A 22,556-nucleotide genomic window follows, 5' to 3' on the forward strand; every position below is an offset into this window, starting at 1 on the left:
ATATTATGTTTTAAATACTTTAAAAGTGGTATTTCAGGGGGAACGGTAGGTCATGTATAATTTAATATAATACAAATCAAATAAAAAATTGTTACACAACTTTGTCATATTTCCTAGAAATCTAACTAGCCTAATGAACATTTTCTATACTCTTTCCTCAATTAACAAATACAGTTTCAAAATCATTAGGAGGTTACGTAAGTACTTTCTTTAATTTTCAGCAGGAACAGCTTCATAATAATGACCACAAAGTCAGAATTGACTAAAAAGTTCAATTGACATTGGGAGAATTGCTGACAATTTTGTCTTTTCACTATAAAAATTACCCTTGATGAACAGCTTGTTATTCTATCACCAAAGGGTTTGTTTAATAAGATAATGTGTGGGTATGTACAGTGTGAGGATGTGCTACCTATTTTTTGTCAGTGTCCTTGTTGAATGCGGTCATTCAGTTTAGCTCAATGCTAGGCATGGATCTCCACACTTATATATGGGTGTCACAGCAGATTCCTTCACTAAGGCCATTTGCGTAGAACAAGGGGCAGAGGGTGCGATCCAGAGGTAGTACCACCCTCCCAACGTCTTAATGTTATGTCCATGTAACCGATGTGAAATTGCTAGCTAGTTAGTGGTGGTGCGCGCTAATAGCGTTTCAATCGGGTGACTTCACTCTCTCTGAGACCTGGAGTAGTTGTTCCCCTTGCATTGCAAGGCCCGCGGCTTTTGTGGAGCGATGGGTAACGATGCTTCGTGGGTGTCAGTTGTTGATGTGTGCAGAGGGTCCCTGGTTCGAGCCCAGGTAGGGGTGAGGGGACAGAAGTTATACTGTTACATCCACACCATACACCTAGGGTTCCTTCAGCCCCTCACCTGCCCCCCTCCACCATCTCATCCTTTGAGCACCTTCTCCTTTAGCAGGTCCAATATGACCTGTCTTTCCTGGCTCTCCAGCTCGAACCTCCTCTCCCTCTCCTTCCTCTCCGCCCCCAGCCTCTCTCTCTCCAGAGTGATCTTACTCCTCTGGATCTCTAGCTCCTCCCTCCTCAGCAATAACTCCTCCTCCCGCAGTCGTTGTTCCGCCTCCGAGCGCTTCTCCAGGAAGCTGAGGATCTCTGAGTAGGTCTGGCAGCAGCATTGGCAAGGCTGCTTGGCCATGGGTGCCGCAGAGACTAGCGAGAGCTCCGCCAGGTTCTCCTGCTGCTCCTCGGGCTCTGGGGTCGTGGGGACTGAAGGGGGCAGGGAGGGGAGAGAATAGAGAGGGAGATAGTTGGTGATGGGGAGGATAAAGTCTCAAAATGTCAACGTTTTTTGGTTATTTCTTTGGTCGTAGTCACTCAAACATTTTTGCTGAGGAGCAAACATGTCACTGTGTGTCCCTTTGAGTACCAGCACACACAGAGACAACTGTTTTAGGCGGGGCAAGGGCAGGGCATTCTAAGCAATTGCAGGGGAACCACTGGTTTGGTCACAGTAGTGCTATAATAACAGTATTTCCTTCCCCCATTTGAATATAATCACAGATCTAAAAGTTGTTCTCTCACCTCACAGATCTTACCTTTGGGTTGTCCTGTTTGTGTGGAGATAATGATGGGTTTGTCCTGCTCTGGTTGACTAGCCAGCTCTTCCAAGGCTCGTTTCCTGACTTCCTCATCCTGGTACTTACTCTCTCCGCTGGCCAGAAGACCCTTCTCTGCCTCCAGCTCCAACACCTCATGGAGTAGGTCTTCTTTCTGGGCATACAGCCTCTCTGTCCCAAACCTGAACACATACAGGCACATAAGCATGAACAGACACAGACACACAAGGTTGGGTATCAGCTTCTAATACATTCCTCCTATTAAGCCTTGTGTAGACTCTTGTGTATGTATGTCTAATGTCAACTTCTGGCCAGTCTTGACCAACCTGCGTAGGCTGGGGAAGTCCTGCTTCTTGTAGTAGTCCAGCAGCAGCATGGTCCTCTCCCTGCAACGCCGGGCGTCCACCTCGAAGCTCTCGTCCTGCAGGGCAGCAGTGATGATCTCCCCGACACGGGCCCAGATACGACCCGACTCCTTGGAACAGAACGGGTTCTGAGCAATGACCTCGCGGAGCAGCAGGATGTCGTGGCGGGCGGAGAATCGCACCTGTCGCTTGCGGGGAGTGGTGGAGGGGCCGGCGAGGGAGAAACCTAGGGAGAGGAAGGGGGACGGAAAAAGTGACTATTGGTATAGAATCCTCAGATATGACCTTTGCCAAGAGGTCTGGGCCCCTAATGCACTTATACTGTAACTCTGGTTCAAGCCTCACTGACTGTTCCTCCTCAATTGCTACTTCAGAAAGTAAATAGACAATCCAGATGGTAAGGAAATAACTTGAAGTTCAACATGGGGAGCTGCAAGATAAACTACTGGGCTGAATATAAGGGGTTCACATTGGTGATTGTTTGGGAAACATACCTTGGTTGTAGTCCTTTTGGAAACCGTTTCCGTTTAAGAAGGCGACGTAAAGAAAAACGGATGAGACCCTATTTGAATTTGTCCCAAGAGAAACTCTCGTTTGCGGTTTCCGTTTGAAGTAAACGGTTTTGCAACAGGGCGAAACGATTTGTAACAGATTAAGCTAATGATTACAACCCATGGCAAAGTATTTAATCATAAACGTAATTTAACTGGGAACGACCTGTAGGCTATTTGTTGGCGATTGGGGATCAGCTGTCATACAAAGCAAAGCCGATATGATCACTTTCACTGTCAAAGCAACAGCCGAAGCCCCCTATTTGCCTGGTGATGTAGGCTAGTTGCTAAAACGCTTTGCCATTCCAGGCACAAGTGCAAGCAACACGGCACGTCTACCCATGCAGAGGCAACGCAGTTAAAAAATTGAAGTATAAATGTTGCATTGTTTATTATGGGCCAGCGCGCGCACAGGAAAATCACACGAGCCGCATAAAAATGACAAATGCTGGTTATGGATTTATGAACAATAAAATATGTAATGTCAGACGTAGCAGTTTATGTCGGGCTCACCACCGTTATTTGCCATCTCCACCACACGTTCCATATCTGCATGTATCCGGGATCAGCTGATACACACAAAATGTTGAGGTCACAGTACACGTCCACTCACCAGTACAGGTTCCATTCTGACGTGTAACTCAACTTCTCTGGAAATCTGGCAAAACTGGCAGGCGAAAATTGTGCAGGACCGCGGAGTGTCCACAAGATGGGGTCAATGTACCGCGCGTAAAGTTTCTGGTATATTCTGACAAGTGAAGTCAATTCCATCATCACAGAGAAATAGGTCTGGATGCTCTGTGCAATCCATAATACAGAACATATTCTCTTGTGGCTTTGACTTGGCATGGTAACAGGCAATCTGGAATATATAGTTGACCTACATAAGATTGCTCTATTCTGCATCTGATTTCTTTTTATTGACCATAAACAGTTGAACAATGCACTCACTTCAGAGTGAGTGGCACCTCAAATGTCATAATTCACTCTCCAGGTCAAGAGCTATTTACTGGAATGATGTGTTGAATAATTACATTTGAATATCATCAGTATTCAGGTGGTCTCTTACCTTTTACCTCCCACCTTTTAACCCCATCCACCTCGCTCACTTACACACACATGTCACTCTGCCCCCCTGCAACTCTCTCACATTTTAGTCATTTGACAGGCGCTCTTAACCAGAGCGACTTATAGGAGCAAGTGCCTTGCTCAAGGGCACATTGACTAGCCTGCCTGGAGATTCGAACAAGCGACCTTTCGGTTACTGGCCCAATGCAAGGCACTTATCTTGTCATGGTGACATGGCGCTAATGAAATCTACTGAGGTATTGGACAGGCTTAATGTGCTGTGTATAACACATCACCATAATAGCTATGAAATAATCATTATAATGGTCTCTACCACATCAGACCAGAGCAGGTGCACTCCTAAAAACACACATCTAGGCTGTATCCTAAATGGCACCCTATTCCCTATATATAGTGCACTACTTTTTAACAGTGCCCATAGGACTCTGGTCAAAAGAAGTGCGCCCTGGTCAAAAGTAGTGCAAAAGTAGGGAATAGGGTGCCATTTGGGACACTATTAGAGATGGGATCCAACTGGGAACTGACCTACTTGACCAGTGTCTCATTGAAGAAGTCAAATGTACATCTACACTGAGTGTACAAAACATTAGGAACACCTAATATTGAGTTGCACCCCTTTTGCCATCAGAACAGCCTCAATTTTCAGGGCATGGACTACAAGGTGTCAAAAGCGTTCCACTGGCCCATGTTGACTCCAATGCTTCCCACAGTTGTGTCAAGTTGGCTGGATGTCCTTTGGGTGGTGGACCATTCTTAATTCACACGTACAACTGTTGAGTGTGAAAAACCCAGCAGCTCTGCAGTTCTTGACACACTCAAACTGGTACGCCTGGTACCTACTACCATACCCCGTTCAAAGGCAGTTAAATATTTTGTTTTACCCATTTACTCTCAGAATGGAACACGTACACAATCCATGTCTAAATTGTCTCAAGGCTTAAAAATCCTTCTTTAATTAACCTGTCTCCTCCCCTTCATTTACACCAGGGGTTTCCAACAGGTTAATTGCGAGCTACCAGTAGCTCATAGCCCGTAAGCTACCAGTAGCTCATAGCCCGTAAGCTACCAGTAGCTCATAGCCCGTAAGCTACCAGTAGCTCATAGCTCGTAAGCTACCAGTAGCTTGTAGCCCGTAAGCTACCAGTAGTTTGTAGCCCGTGAGCTACCAGTAGTTTGTAGCCCATAAGCTACCAGTAATTTGTAGCCCGTAAGCTACAAGTAGCTTGTAGCCCATAAGCTACCAGTAGCTCGTAGCCTACCTATGAGTAGCTCGCCAAACAATTCTGAAAGTACATGCACATGTGCCCTTGTGGGTTGACAGAAATACTTTCCCCCGAAACCTTCTCAATTAATTAAGGATCGGACCCTTTTTGTTTTTTCAATTTTCGCCTAAAATGACATACCCAAATCTAACTGCCTGTAGCTCAAGACCTGAAGCAAGGATATGCATATTCTTGATACCATTTCAAAGGAAGCACTCTGAAGTTTGTGGAAATGTGAAATTAATGTAGGAAAATATAACACATTAGATCTGGGAAAAGATCATACAAAGAAAAAAACATCTATATATATTTTTTTTCATCATGATTTTTTTTTCATCAAATACAAGAGAAAGGCCAAGGAAAATAGGCGCAATTTACATTTTGGCCACTAGATGTCAGCAGTGTATGTGCAAAGTTTTAGACTGATCCAATTAACCATTGCATTTCTGTTCAAAACGTTGTATCAAGACTGCCCAAATGTGCCTAATTTGTTTATTAATACATTTTCAAGTTCATAACTGTGCACTCTCCTCAAACAATAGCATAGCATTAGTGTTCTTCCAGACCAATTTGTTTTCCTTCTGATGTGATTTAAGCATTGACATGGACTCAGAACATCCAATTTGGTTGTTTCTCTATTAACAATTGTAATTTTAAGGGGGAAAAACCAAATCTAAATCAAGGAAAAATAAAACTGAGAATCATATTTGGGAGAAGATAAAACATAATTCGTAAAATAAATCACAAATTTTATAGGGCCCCCCTTGGAGTTACCATTATTTTACCAGGTATATTGACAGAAAGGACCTGGGGAAGAGTTGCAGGGAGGAGAAGAGAAGAATGAGGAGCAAGCAAAAAAAACCTAGAAAGCCCAAAAATGTGTAGCTCGTGATATGTTTAATTTTTTAATCTAGAAAAGGTGGGAGACCCCTGATCTACGCTGATTGATGTGGATTTAACAGGTGACATCAATAAGGGATCATAGCTTTCACCTGGATTCACCTGGTCAGTCTTTGTCATGGAAAGAGCATCTTTTCCTAATGCTTTGTACACTCAGTGTACATGTTGTTTACTTACAGCAAGGTCTGAGATGGAGAGGCGATAATATGAATACTATCATACACTATGATCATAGACGCTAACTTGGCCCCAAGCTACATTTACACAGTACAAATGCTTCATACATGTATGAGTAGCCTGTGACTCGGTCTTCATAATCTAGTGAGATTTTGAACAAACCTTAGCCAATTTGCAAAATGCTTTGTGTTTCAGTAGATGTTAGTGGCCAGTAACTTTATTTTCCCACAGTAGAAATTCTTTATACTCATACTATGCTATGAACAGTGTCTTCTGTATGTATATGAGCAGGGGGTCATTTAATTATGTCCATATAGGTTTTAGTATTTTACTTAGTATTTGCTCACCCTAAGGCTGCGCTTACACAGCCAGCCTAATTCTGATCTTTAAGACGCATCAGATCAGAGCTATTGCTAATAATTGGGCAAAAGATCAGAATTGGGGTGACTGTGTAAACGCAGCCTAAGTGACACGTGGAACGTCTGACAGACATTAGTGTGCAATTCAGTTTAGTGTTGACGGGTGCCACACTGTACAGAAATCTGTCATCTTTCAAATGCTGTGACAGCTCTGTCTCAACGGCAGGCAGGCTTTTTCTATAGCCTCCATGGCACAATAAAACTGTCACCGTAACCTCCTTTTCTCTTCGCCCCCCCCCTTTTTTTGTCTAGCCAGCAGTTTGTTAACCGTCTCCTCTGGCTGTGAGCGAATGTCACTGAGCGAATGTCACTGATTGAATGTCAAACGTGGCATTTTCAATATCTTCAACACAGATTGACCCCTCCAGTAGCAGCTTTCTTCAATCGTCTTGTGTTGGTCTGTCTGCACTGCACAAATCAAAGGGTCATTTCAAACCAGACGATCCAAGACTTTTGTTGAATTTACTTTTGAATGGTTTCATCAAGATGTTTTATGAATCATACATCCAATACAATTCATTCAGTCAGTGAGATGTAAATACTCTATGACAGATAATGTCATTCATATTTCACACTTTGTTCTTGGCCTCCATTATTTGTTTCATAACTTTCTCAATAGCCTGAACGCAAATGGTAACCTCTCTCTCTCTCCCTCTCTCTCTCTCTCTCTCTCTCTCTCTCTCTGATCTCCTTTACCTGTCAAACTGTCAGGCACAATGTCCTGTGAGAGTCTGTGGAAGGACAGAGGCTTCCTATAGCTTTTTCTGTCACAGTCTATACAAGCTCTCTCATGAGACGACACAGAACCCCACCACGCACGCACATGCACGCACACACTCTTTCTCTCTTTCTCCATGTCTTTGTTTCTTTCCTTCTCTGGTAAGGGAGCTGTCTTCTCTCTGAACTGCTGTGTTTGTCAGGACCTGATGGAATGGAGGAGGGAGTGGGAGAGAGAGGGGTGGAGAGAAAAGAGAGGGGGTGGGGAGAGATAGAGAGAGGGGTGGAGAGAAAAGAGAGGGGGTGGGGAGAGATAGAGAGAGGGGTGGAGAAAAGAGAGGGGTGGGGAGAGATAGAGAGAGGGGGTAGAATAGAGAGGGGGTGGGGAGAGATAGAGAGAGGGGGTGGGGAGAGATAGAGAGAGAGAGGGGGTAGAATAGAGAGGGGTGGGGAGAGATAGAGAGAGAGAGGGGGGTAGAATAGAGAGCATCTAGGATGTCTGTATTGTCCTCCCGCCTCCCTCTCACACACTCTCCTATCTCTCTCTATCTCTCCCCACCCCCTCTCTATTCTACCCCTCTCTCTCTCTATCTCTCCCCACCCCCTCTCTATTCTACCCCCTCTCTCTCTATCTCTCCCCACCCCCTCTCTATTCTACCCCCTCTCTCTCTCTCCCACCCTCTCTCCCTACCCCTCTCTATTCTACCCCCTCTCTCTCTCTATCTCTCCCTCCTTCCCCCTCTCTTTCTCTCTTTAATTTTGTCTACCTAATGTGCGCAGACATGCAAACACAAGCACATACACACACACACACACACACACGCGTATGCACAAACATGCAAGCGCGTCCACACACGCACATACACTCTCCTCACACTTGTTTGTCTGCCTGTCTCTCTGTGCCCTCCCAAGGATGGAGACAGAGAAATCACTCTATAAAAACAGTTGTGAGGAGTGTGTGCGTGTGTATGTGTGTGCACACGTGTGCATGTGTGTGCATACATGTGTGTGTGTGTTTGCGTGTCTGCTCACATTAGGTAGACAAAATGAAAGCAAGAGAGAGAGAGAAAGAGAGGGGGAAGGAGGGAGAGATAGGAGAGTGTGTGAGAGGGAGGCGGGGGGACAATATAGACATCCTAGATGCTCTCTATTCTACCCCCTCTCTCTCTCTATCTCTCCCCACCCCCTCTCTTTTCTCTCCACCTCTCTCTCTCCCACTCCCTCCGCCATTCCATCAGGTCCTCACAAACACAGAAGTTCAGAGGGAAGACAGCTCCCTTACCAGAGAAGGAAAGAAACAAAGAAACGGAGGAAGAGAGAAAGAGTGAGGGGAATAAAAAAAGAAGTGGTATTAACAGTGGAGGACAAGTTTTGGAGGAGAGGAGAGCAAAGGGAGAGAGGGGTGGTTTGGGTGGGGGGTGGGTAGCGTACAAGGCTGCTCCGTCTGTCTCCTCTATCCCTCCGTCTCCGTCGCCGTGGGTTCACAGCTCTCCCTCCCCCCCTCCCTCGCTCCCTACCTCCCCCGCTCGCTGCTGGCGGGAGCCTCCGAGCTGCTGCGGCGGAGGTCGTCTCGGATGGAGTCGCCGAGAGACGTAGGAGGAGAGACGATGGAGCGCGGGGAGCGGGCCGAGCCTCTGACCGATGCCGAGCGGGAGATCATCCAGAACACCTGGGTACACGTCTACGAGAACTGCGAGGACGTGGGCGTGTCGGTCCTCATAAGGTATGTGGTCAGGTGGGTGGGTCCTCATAGTGGTGGGTCTGTTGGTCTCCATAGTGATGGGGCTGTTGGTCGCCATTGTGGTGGGGCTGGAGGTCCTCCTAAGGCACATATAGGGCTGATGTTCCTCATTGAGTACGTGGGGCTTAGAGTCCTCATAGTGTTGAGGCTGGAGGTCCCCATAATGTACGTGAAGTATCAGGGGGTCCTCATAAGGTTTGTGTAGCTGGTGGGGCCGGATGGCATGGGGGGGGTCTGCAATTTTAGTGGAGTACAATTAAAAAATGATGTTCGTTCTGTACAGCATCTTATCAGGCATAGAAAAGTTTGGGCAAAGAAGTTGTGAGTGGAGGGTGATTGGGGTTAATGGGGACTAGACTCGACCAACATACAGACACAGATTTCCACTGATGTCCAGCGGTGCTCAGCTGCAGGAAACGTGTATTTTCCATAGATACGTGCAGATTGGAGGGGGATCATGCATTTCTATGAAAGCCCACAGCAGGCTCTGGAAACGGCAGGGGGATTGAGTCCACACTGTGCAGACCACACACACACACACATAGACTATTCTGCTCTCATTCACTCACTTCTGTCCTCATTAAAAAAAAAGCAATTTCTCAGAAGCCCTCTTCATTCTACAGACTATTTTTGTAAGACGCGATAATTGAGGGAGAGTTCATGTTTCTGCCTAAACGTCCTCCTGTCTGAGGCAGACATTCCTGTTCTAGCTGTTCAGTTGGTGCTTTACACCTATTTCACATCTTTTACCTGTCACATTTTCACTCTAAACTTGAAGCACCAGTTTAGCAGGTACCTTTCTGTGGCACCTGGATGGCGGGAGCCATTGAATTCTAATATTACAAGTTGTCTGTCACTTTGTTTGTATGTCTGTGTTGGTCTTAATGCTGAGGCTCTGCATCTGAATAAAGAGTCGCTGTCTGATTGAGCTGGGATGCGTTTGACTTTTGTCTCAATGTTGTCTCAGTGTTGTCCCAGTGTGTCTCAGTGTTGTCCCAGTGTTGTCCCAGTGTTGTCTCAGTGTTGTCCCAGTGTTGTTCCAGTGTTGTTCCAGTGTTGTCCCAGTGTTGTCTCAGTGCTGTCCCAGTTTTGTCCCAGTGTTGTCTCAGTGTTGTCCCAGTGTTGTCTCAGTGTTGTCCCAGTGTTGTCTTAGTGTTGTCCCAGTGTTGTCCAGTGTTGTCTCAGTGTTGTCCCAGTGTTGTCCCAGTGTTGTCCCAGTGTTCCACATGGAACGCCGAGAGGGCTCGTTAAAACGGACAGTAGGGCGCCACTAAGGCAGTGATGTGCTCTGATTTTGGGTCGGAGCGATAAGATAGTCCCTTAGGGAAAGCTCTGAGGGCAGAGAGTGTGTAGAGTTGTCTGTGTGTGTGTGTGTGTGTGTGTGTGTGTGTGTGTGTGTGTGTGTGTGTGCGTGTGTGTGTGTCGTTCTTATCTGTGGGTAACAGAAACAAGCTTTGGCACTTCACTGTCTCTCTCGACTCTCCCTCTCGGTCTCTCTCTCATTCTCCATCTCTGTTCCTCTCTCTCCCTCACTTTCTTTCTCACTATCCGTCTCCCTCCTATTCTCTCTCGCTTTCCTCAGTCTCCCTCCCATTCTCTATTCCTTATGTCGCTTTCTTTCTATCTTTCATTTCTCTCTGTCCCTTGACAACATGATCACAGGCTCTCTTGACATGCCCAGGCTTGAATGCTCTGCTGGGTCTGATAATCCTACTGAGTGCAAAGCCTCTCGACTGCACCTACAGTACCAGTCAAAAGTTTGGACACACCTACTCATTCAAGGGTTTTTCTTTATTTTTTATTATTTTCTACATTGTATAATAATAGTGAAGACATCACAACTATGAAATAACACATATGGAATCATGTAGTAACCAAAAAAGTGTTACACAAATCAAAATATATTTTATATTTGAGATTCTTCAAAGTAGCCACCCTTTGCCTTGATGACAGACAGCTTTGCACACACCTGGCATTGTCTCAACCTGCTTCATGAGGTAGTCACCTGGAATGCATTTCAATTAACAGGTGTGCCTTGTGAAAAGTTAATTTCCTTAATGCATTTGAGACAATCAGTTGTGTTGTGACATGGTAGGGGTTGTATACAGAAGATGGCCCTATTTGGTAAAATACCAAGTTCATATTATGGCAAGAACACATCAAATAAGCAAAGAAAAACGACCATCCATCAATACATTAAGACATGAAGGTCAGTCAATACGGAACATTTGAACAACTTTTATCGCGAAAACCATCAAGAGCTATGATGAAACTGGCTCTCATGAGGACCGCCACAGGAAAGAAAAATCCAGAGTTGTATCTGCTGCAGAGGATAAGTTCATTAGAGTTACCAGCCTCTGAAGTTGCATCCCAAATAAATGCTTCACAGAGTTCAAGTAACAGACACATCTCAACATCAGCTGTTCAGGGGAGACTGCGTGAATCAGGCCTTCATGGTCAAATTGCTGCAAAAAAACAGTACTAAAGGACGCCAATAAGAAGAATATACTTGCTTGGGCCAAGAAACACGAGAAACCTGTCCTTTGGCCTGATGAGTCCAAATTTGAGATTTCTGCTTCCAACCGCTGTGTCTTTGTTAAACGCAGAGTAGGTGAACGGATGATCTCTGCATGTGTGGTTCACACCGTAAAGCATGGAGGAGGAGGTGTGATGGTGTGGGGGTGCTTTGCTGGTGACACTCTCAGTGAATTATAAAAAATTATGTGTGATCACGCTCTCCGTAGCCGACGTGAGTAAGACCTCTAAACAGGTCAACATACACAAGGCTGCGGGGCCAGACGGATTACCAGGACGTGTGCTCCGGGCATGTGCTGACCAACTGGCAGGTGTCTTCACTAACATTTTCAACATGTCCCTGATTGAGTCTGTAATACCAACATGTTTCAAGCTGACCACCATAGTCCTTGTGCCCAAGAACACAAAGGCAACCTTCCTAAATGACTACAGGCCCATAGCACTCATGTCCGTAGCCATGCTTTGAAAGGCTGATAATGGCTCACATCAACACCATTTTCCCAGAAACCCTAGACCCACTCCAATTTGCATAACGCCCCAACAGATCCACAGATGATGCCATCTCTATTGCACTCCACACTGCCCTTTCCTACCTGGACAAAAGGAACACTTATGTGAGAATGCTGTTCATTGACTACAGTTCAGCGTTCAACACCATAGTACCCTCAAAGCTCATCACTAAGCTAAGGATCCTGAGACTAAATTACCTCCCTCTGCCACTGGATCCTGGACTTCCCGATGGGCCTCCCGCAGGTGGTGAGGGTAAGTAGCAACACATCTGCCACGCTGATCCTCAACACTGGAGCTCCCCAGGGGTGCGTGCTCAGTCCCCTCCTGTACTCCCTGTTGACCCACGACTGCATGGCCAGGCACGACTCCAACACCATCAGTTTGCAGACGACACAACAGTGGTAGGCCTGATCACCGACAACGACGAGACAGCCTATAGGGAGGAGGTCAGAGACCTGGCCAGGTGGTGCAAGAATAACAACCTATCCCTCAACGTAACCAAGACTAAGGATATGATTGTGGACTACAGGAAAAGGAGGACCGAGCACCCACCCATTCTCATCGACGGGGCTGTAGTGGAGCAGGTTGAGAGCTTCAAGTTCCTTGGTGTCCACATCAACAACAAACTAGAATGGTCCAAACACACCAAGACAGTTGTGAAGAGGGCATGACATAGCCTATTCTCCATCAGGAAACTAAAAAGATTAGGCATGGGTCCTGAGATCCTCAAAAGGTTCTACAGCTGCAACATCGAGAGCATCCTGACTGTTGCATCACTGCCTGGTACGGCAATTGCTCGGCCTCTGACCGCAAGGGACTAGAGAGGGTAGAGCGCACGGCTCAGTACATCACTGGGGCTACGCTGCCTGCCATCCAGGACCTCTACACCAGGCGGTGTCAGAGGAAGGCCATAAAAATTGTCAAAGACCCCAGCCACCCCAGTCATAGGCTGTTCTCTCTACTACTGCATGGCAAGCGGTACCGGAATGCCAAGTCTAGGATAAAAAGGCTTCTGAACAGTTTTTACTCCCAAGCCAGAAAACGAATCAAATGGTTACCCGGACTATTTGCATTGTGTGGCCCCCCAACCCCTCTTTTTACGCTGCTGCTACTCTCTGTTTATCATATATGCATAGTCACTTTAACTATACATTCATGTACATGCTACCTCAATTGGGCCGACCAACCAGTGCTCCCGCACAGTGGCTAACTGGGCTATCTGCATTGTGTCCCACCCACCACCCGTCAACCCCTCTTTTACGCTACTGCTACTCTCTGTTCATCATATATGCATAGTCACTTTAACCATATCTACATGTACATACTACCTCAATCAGCCTGAATAACCGGTGTCTGTATGTAGCCTCGCTACTTTTTAAGCCTCGCTACTGTTGTAGCCTCGCTACTGTTATTTTTCACTGTCTTTTTACTGTTTTTTAATTTCTTTACTTACCTATTGTTCCCCTAATACATTTTTTGCACTATTGGTTAGAGCCTGTAAGTAAGCATTTCACTGTAAGGTCTACACCGGCTGTATTCGGCACATGTGACAAACACACTTTGGTTTGATTTGAAAATTCAAGGCACACTTAATCAGCATAGCTAGCACAGTATTCTGGAGCAATACGCCATCCCATCTGGTTTTCTCTTAGTGGGACTATCATTTGTATTTCAACAGGATAATGACCCAACACACCTCAAGGCTGTGTAAGGGCTATTTGACCAAGAAGGAGAGTTATGGAGTGCTGCATCAGATGACCTGGCCTCCACAATCACTCGACCTCAACGAATTGAGATGGTTTGGGATGAGTTGGACCGCAGAGTGAAGAAAAAGCAGCCAACAAGTGCTCAGCATATGTGGGAGCTCCTTCAAGACTGTTGGAAAAGCATTCCAGGTGAAACTGGTTGAGAGAATGCCAAGAGTGTGCAAAGCTGCCATCAAGGCAAAGGGTGGCTACTTTGAAGAATCTCAAATCAAAAATATATTTGGATTTATTTGAAACTTTTTTGGTTACTACATGATTCCATATGTGTTATTTCATAGTTCTGATGTCTTCACTATTATTCTACAATGTAGAAAATAGTACAAATAAAGAAAAACCCTTGAATGAGTAGGTGTGTCCAGACTTTTGACTGGTACTGTATGTCACACTCCCTAACATCCCTCCGATTCAGGGAAACGGAGACATCACTGTACCCACTAATTGGCCTGCTCCTATTAACAAGCAGATGGCCCGAGTAAGCAGGTCATCTGTGTGGAATGGATAATGGTCTAATAGCTATCCTGAAAGCACATTGAAGAGTGGATGGATACTGGGTCAAAGCCTTCTACGGTTCGGTTGACTTCCATGGTTCGCCATGTGAATGCTTAGCTATTTGCATTTCTATCCTTCTGCTTGGATGGTTGGAAAGAATAGACAGTGAATTAGCCTGGGCTAATGTCATCATCAATGCACACAAATGCAATTTCACCTGTGAGGAGACCACCTCCGGCCATCTCGAGTACTGTAAAAAAAAATGGCAGCTCAATGAAATCACCAAACATCGAACAATAGTACTAGGCTGTGACTGGATGCTTCTGATACTAGCGTGATGGATATGGAGTTCTCCAAAGTGGTCCGTCTTGAGGACTGAGGAGTCGAGACTTGATTTGATTTCATGAAGTGCTTCGAACGACCATAAAGGGAAACCATCCCTCTGTGCTGTGTCTGATGCTCGCTCAAGTTAGTCAAGGTTGTTTCTCTCAGTACTCAAAAGCGTGTTGCCTTCCCGAAAAGAACCCTTCAAGACTAATTCGAATGTGACTAACAAACCACTAATGGTGCTGCGTTGATGACTTCATTGAAATGCAGCGACAGGTTGGGGGAATTCAGTGTGAGAGTATCTTTGACACTCCAGACACTCCACTCTCACCCTCTGGCTCTGGTTGTGTTAGGCTTTCAGGGCAAATGTTTTGACAGTCTTGCATTATAGAGATATCGAGATGTAGAAATATACATGCAGATATGAAAGTGAATATACACTGTTTGTATTTAACAGTATATTAACAGTATATTATTGCACAATACTCTTGTACCTATAAAGGAGGCCCTAAAGAGGATTGGCGAGGTATACGAAAAAAGTCCTTCATTTCTGACTTCTCCGAGATAAAGTCCTTTCCTCACAAAGCTCTAAGGGACTTTCATGTGTATCTGCAAGGAACAACAAAGTGTTTCACAGACAAAGTGAAGCAGCGACAGCTGGGAGAGCTTGGCTTGGGGACAGCTACAGGCAAGCAGGCGCCTCTTTAGCGTAGCATAGCATAGCATAGCTTGTCACAGGATCTGCGGGGATGCAGTGTAGTGTAGCGCTGCTGCCAGGGGCCAAACCTAACCAACGCTGAATAACTAAACCCTCGTACCCATTCAGCCGCACTAGTGTAAAGCACTTACATCAGTCAAATTGGGCCAAGGGTAAAACAACACGAGAGTGTATGTGTGTTCCAAGTGTCCATTGGTTTACATATAAAGCATGCTGTGCTTTCACCAGAAAGGGTGAGAGCAGAGTCAAACATCTAAAAAATATCCCCCGTATATCTCCTTGTACGAGCAGTGTAAGCTTGTGGAAACCTCAGTATAGTCTTATCGATCAAATGCACGGACGCTAATTGAGGTGGCCTGACGTGGTCAGTGTTGGTGGTGGGGGATCTACAAACTGTAGACCTCAATCAAAACAAAGCCGGGCCATTCCCCATTCTCTCAGCTTTACACCTCATAGGGTGGTTGGAGAATGGGCGTTACTGTACGGCCCTAAAAAAACAACGTGCAGTTCAAACTAGTCCATAGACGGCACACACATCAGTCACAGTACCCTCTGTGTGAAGTCCAGTAATCCTCAGAGAGGTGCTCTTCCTTTTGAAGTTCCATTCTTTTCCGTTCAGGACAAGTGTGTCGTTCTGCAGGATATACCGTATCTGTGACTAGGGAGGGGAGGTCTTGACAGAAGCACTTTAGGACGTGCAAGGCTCACATAGAGGCTGGTATCTACTGTCACTTTTGTGGATGACAAAGCAGTCGCAGGACATAGAGTTTTTTTGCATCCTTTATCGGCTGTGTGTGGCCGATAAAGGGTATTGTTATGTGGCTCGTAATCAATGCCAAGCCATTTAGGCAGAGGAAACATCCTACGCACAGTCACTGCGGGTGAAGTGCTCCGGGAGGAACATCGACTGCCAACAGTCTCGCTCCTCCGGTCCCCAGCAGCACCTGCCTCTAATTACACTCAAAGAAACGTAACGATCTTGGCGCTCCTCGCCTCATCAGCACCACTTCACCGTTCCCGCCTGCCAATCACCCCGTGCTGCGTGTTGGGGGTGCCCTGAGCAGATTCTCCAAGTAGACACGAGAAATCATTAGAAGTGTGCCGCGCACTCCACTCGCAGGGAGTGCGCGGGTGGTAAAACCCAAGTCGTGACAAAGTGTAAGTAAACCCAATCACCGAGATGCAGATGAGGCTATGTTAAGAGGCTGATTACAACTCGAGGCACATTGTGCATTTTGACAACTTTGAGTCGTTTTCATTAGCTCTAGGTCACACATACAACGAGCAGTAATGTCTCCAGAATTTCTTTGTAACGCATATGACTTTATGGCCACAGGGCATCCGTTCAATGAGTAGATTCAGAAATCTTAAAGCTTGAATGCTTCGAACAAATGTTATGAAACGTACATAGTACCGATTTCAGTAACTTCAGTCATTTCAGTGGCTTTTGCCCAGGGTCTAAAATGACATGTTATTCATCCCTCGTTTTTTACACTGACACCATTTGATTGGCCTGTGGGCATGTTGATATCTTCTGGGTTGCTCTGTGTGGATTGCGAGGACATTCGAATAAGAGTCCTCTTGTCTAATTAGAGTGTCAATGTCCTGGAACATTTGAAAACCAGCATGGATGATATCCACATAAGTTGTGCTTGTACCGTCATGGCTCGGCACGAACTCTAACCCAGACTCTTTTGTCCCCCAGTTTCTTGGACTTCCCCTGATATTGTTTGATTGCATGGTCGTTCTGTGGGTGTTATGATATAATGAGCACACTAACTTCTACCCAGAGCCATAGATTAACCTTGACACCAGAAGTTCCAGGAAAATCACAGAGTAAGAATGGTAATTGTTCTTTCTGTCCTCCAGGTTCTTTGTGAACTTCCCGTCGGCCAAGCAGTACTTCAGCCAGTTTCAGGACATGGATGACCCAGAGGAGATGGAGCGCAGTGTCCAGCTGAGGCACCACGCCCGCCAGGTGATGGGCGCCATCAACAAGGTGGTGGAGAACCTCCACGACCCAGAGAAGGTGTCCTCTGTTCTGGCTCTGGTGGGCAAGGCGCATGCTGTCAAACACAAGGTGGAGCCTATGTACTTTAAGGTGAGAGAGCGTGGCTTGTCTGTCCATAATGGTCCATAATGTCCCTCTGAAAGGTTTTGACTGAAGTTGCGTTGCTCTGTTTCAACTGGAAAGGCTTTGAGGGTGTTTTTACTCTCTTTTTTTCATCTGGCAATTTGTATTTTTCTTTACATCTTGCCATCCTCTTCCTCTCACCTTTCTCCTCAGTGTTTATCTCACTTCCTCCCTTCCTCCATCTCTCAGATCCTGTGTGGTGTAATGCTGGAGGTGTTCTCGGAGGACTTCCCAGAGTTCTTCACGGCAGAAGTGCAAATGGTGTGGACCAAACTGATGGGGGCGGTGTACTGGCATGTGACGGGCGCCTACACAGAAGTTGGCTGGGTGCAGCTCTCCAGCTCGGCAGTGTGAGGGGCGATAGCGGGGGTGATTTTTAGGGCTGAGACTGTTCATAGAATATCTTGTTGTGTTCAACTTTTGGGGGAGTCTTTCCCCTCTCCCTGCTGACTCATTGTGTGTACTTTACTGTATAGCCCCTGAGATGTTGTCTGTATAGCCCCCGAGGCGTTGTCTGTATAGCCCCAGAGGTGTTGTCTGTATAGCCCCTGAGGTGTTGTCTGTATAGCCCCAGAGGTGTTGTCTGTATATCTCCTTAGGTGTTTTCTATATAGCCCCTGTGGTGTTGTCTGTATAGCCCCTGAGGTGTTGTCTGTATAGCCCCTGAGGTGTTGTCTGTATAGCCCCTGAGGTGTTGTCTGTATAGCCCCTGAGGTGTTGTCTGTATGGCCCCTGAGGTGTTGTCTGTATAGCCCCTGAGGTGTTGTCTGTATAGCCCCGGAGGAATTGTCTGTATAGCCCCGGAGGAATTGTCTGTATAGCCCCGGAGGTGTTGTCTGTATAGCCCCTGGGGTGTTGTCTGTATAGCGTACAGTAAGTGAGCGTGTGTATTCTCTATGCCCTCATCCAACCCTCATTGTAGTATTGTAAATCTCCAATGCTTTCAAGGGAACTAAGGGCTCCATTTTAGGGAGTTTTGTTGCTCACTGAATGTATGCCACTTTGGATTCCCAAACACACCCTGTCTCTTTCCATGCCCATCTCATGCACTATACAAACACACCCATCTGCTAACACCCTGTCCATACGGCGAGTGGCTATTTAAATGTAGAAACAATTTCAAAGTGATGGGATAGAGCTACAGGCTGACAGACCACTGTTAAGGTGCCATCTCCTCTTTATAAGCATGCATGCACGAGCACACACACACACACAAACACACACATACACCACTCTGCCGACTTTGACCGCCCACATGCTAATATTTACGGAGCATTTCCTTGGTTTACATTTCCTCATTAAACTCTCCATTAAGGGTTTAAGAAACTGACTCCGGAGGTCTCTGGAAATACAACGGACCCTTTGAAGTAGCATCAGTGTATCTTTCACCTCTGAACCACTAGGGTTAAGAAAAAATATGAATATCGACCATATCTGATATACTAAGCACTCTACAACCCTACCAAGAGGTCTAGACACTTTGGTACAGTTTAAACCATGTTGGGTTGGCATGTACAATACAGTGCCACAAGTTGGAGCCCTGCTCCCGACTTTTCCCCTGAATACACTGCAAATGGATTTCGAGTGTCAGTTTAGATCCAATCTCCTCTGTGTCTCTGATAGTAACTCCTCTGGTCCCTCTCAGATTTGTCATTTACCATTAATGAGGAAGTAATGGGGCTCCGATCTTCCTCTTGTGGTCATTCATCAACTATCTCCCCTACTCTCTCATCCTTTCTTTCCTCTGGCCAAATGCTGAGAGAGAACGTCCCTCTATCTGCTTTGCTACCATGGCTATTTGGCTAATAATATAATTATATTCATATTCTACTGCCTTCTCCTTTGTTGTTCCTTTGGAGGCCAGCAGTAAAGTTACAAGATCAAGGATATACAGTTGGCTTATATGGCTGATAAATAACCGCCACAGGAAGTTGAGCTAATACAATATGACAAACTCATTCAGCAAGAGACCAGTGGCTGTAGATGAGAGGAAATGAGGTGGATTACTGTAGAAGTTGTTGTCTATAATAAATTATCTCTCCCATTTACACCTACAGACCAATACACTCACCAGTCTCACACTGCTAGCAAAACATTTGACTTCAGATCTTGAGTACAAACCCGTTAGAGGTCAGGCTCCTCTGTTCCTCTGAGTAGCTCGGGGTGGAGGAGTATTTGTGTTGGGCGTGAGCCGCTCCGACAGGTTGTTTTATTAAACACGTCACCCATAATTCACAAAATGGCTACATTTATGTTTTAAATTCTCCCTTCAGCTGTAAGCTCGTACCCTCCATCTGCAGAGTTTTCCTCCCTGACACTCTCTCGTGAACACACACACACACACACACACACACACACACACACACACACAGAGAGAGACATCATATACTACATCTGGGACTTCTTGTTGTGAATTGTTTTTTTGTCAGTGAGTTTTAAAAGCTTGGACTTTATATTTTTCTAAATATATAAAACACAATAATTATCTGTTTATGTATTTGGAATGGAATACTTTATATAACTATGATTATATACATTTGTTGACTGGGGCAGTGGGAGTGGTTTTGTGCTGTTTTAGCATGTTTGCACAGCCTCCTACAGACATGTACCTTTGCAGACCTGGTGAAATTAACTATAAACAACTATCAATAAAGTGATAATTACCTACACTTGTTTCAGGGCGTTTGGACTGTCTTTGAATGTGTGACCATATACTGTAGGTTTTATGTATTTGAATGTGTATGATATATATCTGCCGAGAGCATATGTGTTGACTATCCAAGACTGTGCAGAATTTCCTAGGAATTAAATAGTTTGTCAATACTACTCAGTTCTCTATTCTCGTCTCTCAAAGTGCCCGTCTAAGAGAAGTAGCCTGGTCCCAGATCTGTTTGTGCTATCATGTCAACTTCTTGTCACCCACTGACATTGAACAATGGAATTGGTAAGAGCAAAAACAGATCTGGGACCAGGCTAGGCTACTTCTCTTCCCTCCCCTTCTCCAGTCTGGTGCAGAAGACTGAAATAGCACAACAGGACCTCTAGCCTATAGGTGCACAGAGGTACTGGGTTTTCGAGGCCCTCTGTTTCACTCTGCTAATTCAATAATGAGATGTAAATGCCATTAATCAATGATTAATTAACGTGCCTGTTCGCTGGTTGATGCCCAAAGCAATGTGTTTTATCAAAGGGCACCGGTGAGAGCTTCAAACAGTGAAGAAGGCATCCTTTTTTAAATTCCGGGTCTCTTGCCGATATATCATCATGTACTGTATCATCAGAAGTGGTTATAACTTTGCTTTATTGTACATTTATGCAAATCCAATGACTGCTCTGAGTTTTACAGTGTTGGCGGGAAGAATTCCCACTATCATGGAAACTTCCAGATATTGGTTTTAATTGAATGATAAAGCACTGTAGTAGATTCTACTTCTCCCACCTCCTACTGTATCTGCAGAGGAATATTTCCAGTGGTATTTAGCAGTGTGCGTGCTCCCCTGTGTGCTGTGTTGACAGGATGGTGACGTTTCACCATGGCGACCAGTCTCTTGTCACCAAGCTTGTCATTCTAGCCAGCGCTGGTGACGGTCAGGGACTCATTTGGACAGGCTCCCATGGTGATAACAAAGACACAAACACACATGTGCACCTACATCAACATTCAAAGCTGTACAGTAAGGTGAGAAGTGCCGGCGTATGAGAAGTGAACACACACACACACAGACACACGCATGTGCACACACACACACACCTGCCTACCTATCTGACTCAGCAGTTGCAGGGATGTTGGGATTAAATAGCCTATTAATAGTGTCAGGGACAAGAGAACAGCATTTGGCAGCAGATCCGTCATGCATCACCTATGTGGCTACGTAACCTTCTCATAGTACAACGGGTAATGTCAACACATAACCTCATCCAGAGGCCCTGTTGGTACTTGAACTCCTAGCTGCATACAGGTCCTCTCTAGTCATGAGAGGAGAGGACTTAATAAGCATTGTTCTTACTACCATGGCTACCCCATCATCCCCAGCCTCCAATTGATTCATAGAACCCCTCTCTTCTCCACTGTAACTCATGACCAAGTCGTTGCTGCAACTTGGTAAAATAAAGGTTAAATATACCAGGTTGCGATACATTTGGCCAGGTCATAAGAGCAGGGAGTGTCAAACTCATTCCGCAGGGGGCCGAGTGTCTGCGGGTTTTTGTTTTTTTCCTTTCAATTGAGACTTAGACAACCAGATGAGGGGAGTTCCTTACAAATTAGTGACCTTCATTTATTAAACAAGAACAAGGATGGAGCGAAAATCCAGACACTCGGCCCTCCGCGGAATGAGTTTGACACGTGGGCCATATAGGGTTAAGTAATAGCAATGTTAACAACAGTCTGATGTCACTGCACTCAACCAGGATTGGAAATGTCATAATAACAAGCATCCTTTCACTCATCTGAATGTGGATCTATATGAGTTAAAATAACGTAGACTTGGTTAAAAAATAGCTGGGGCAAGATACCAAAACCATGCAGGTGGCAGTGGTTCTTAGATACATATATCTTGGTGATTTATGGATCCAAGAGGCTCTCCGTCATGACAGGGCTGTGGAGGAGAATCTTGAGGACTCCACAATTAGGAACACTTCTCCAAGCCAGAGATGAGATGCTCACATAACTTGCAGAATTCACATTCCTGCCAGTGTCCCTGTGAATCCTAAACCATCCGATACCCACGCTTCAGAGCATTCCTGACAGACCTCGAGGGAGTCTGTGCCTGCCTACATGGGGAATTTCACATCTCCGGTGCTGATAGATTGCCTTGAGAATGGCCATCTCGAGATGCCTGGGTCACATTCACAATCTCCTCACTCTAACAAGACAGGGGAGGATGGTATTCATTGACATCCGGGACAGAGAGCATCCATTCCTTCTTTACGCCTTTCCCTGTAATGGTTCATTATGTTGCCAAGGGTCTGGCATTCAGGGGCCTATGAAACGTTTTCCATATAGGAAGTCGTCAATATCGGCTCCAAGTGGGGCACATCATGGTAGTAGCATTGATAGCCTGTGATAATACTGGTTGATAAACAGGAAGATGATTCATCTTGAGACTTTTTCTAGTCCAGTAACTCAAGCAGAAGTTCCATATGTAACTGGTATACGTGTCTAATTAGAGATTCATGAGAAAGTGCGTACACATCACATAGTGGCTTATCATAGTACAGTATCAGTGATCTCATCTGGTCTAATCCCTACCTGCTAATCCAGCCAGGTTTTAGCAGGCG

At 45.6% G+C, this 22,556-nt stretch overlaps 2 protein-coding genes across 2 annotated transcripts; one reads left to right on the top strand and one right to left on the bottom strand.

Moving 5' to 3' along the window:
• Positions 1-193: 193 nt before the first annotated feature.
• On the bottom strand, positions 194-3,109 carry LOC115103800 (trichohyalin-like). Its single transcript, XM_029624759.2, has 4 exons — positions 3,006-3,109; positions 1,903-2,167; positions 1,556-1,758; positions 194-1,226 (listed from the first exon to the last, which is right to left on the bottom strand). Exons 1-4 carry the CDS (start codon positions 3,037-3,039, stop codon positions 889-891), a joined length of 840 nt encoding a protein of 279 aa, XP_029480619.1. The 5' UTR covers positions 3,040-3,109; the 3' UTR covers positions 194-888.
• Positions 3,110-8,245: 5,136 nt separating this feature from the next.
• On the top strand, positions 8,246-19,945 carry LOC115103801 (cytoglobin-2-like). Its single transcript, XM_029624760.2, has 3 exons — positions 8,246-8,779; positions 17,012-17,243; positions 17,466-19,945. Exons 1-3 carry the CDS (start codon positions 8,631-8,633, stop codon positions 17,628-17,630), a joined length of 546 nt encoding a protein of 181 aa, XP_029480620.1. The 5' UTR covers positions 8,246-8,630; the 3' UTR covers positions 17,631-19,945.
• Positions 19,946-22,556: the final 2,611 nt, after the last annotated feature.

Source organism: Oncorhynchus nerka, linkage group LG21 (assembly GCF_034236695.1).
Source record: "Oncorhynchus nerka isolate Pitt River linkage group LG21, Oner_Uvic_2.0, whole genome shotgun sequence".
Taxonomy (NCBI): domain Eukaryota; kingdom Metazoa; phylum Chordata; class Actinopteri; order Salmoniformes; family Salmonidae; genus Oncorhynchus; species Oncorhynchus nerka.

Coding starts and splice junctions, on each gene's coding strand:
- LOC115103800 (XM_029624759.2), bottom strand. CDS start 3,039: ATGGAACGTGTGGTGGAGATGGCAAATAACGGTG. Junction 2,168..3,005: donor GGAGATGGCAAATAACGGTG/GTGAGCCCGACA, acceptor TCCTCTCCCTAG/GTTTCTCCCTCGCCGGCCCC. Junction 1,227..1,555: donor ACAAACAGGACAACCCAAAG/GTAAGATCTGTG, acceptor TGCCCCCTTCAG/TCCCCACGACCCCAGAGCCC.
- LOC115103801 (XM_029624760.2), top strand. CDS start 8,631: ATGGAGTCGCCGAGAGACGTAGGAGGAGAGACGATGGAGCGCGGGGAG. Junction 8,780..17,011: donor GGCGTGTCGGTCCTCATAAG/GTATGTGGTCAG, acceptor TCTGTCCTCCAG/GTTCTTTGTGAACTTCCCGT. Junction 17,244..17,465: donor TGGAGCCTATGTACTTTAAG/GTGAGAGAGCGT, acceptor TCCATCTCTCAG/ATCCTGTGTGGTGTAATGCT.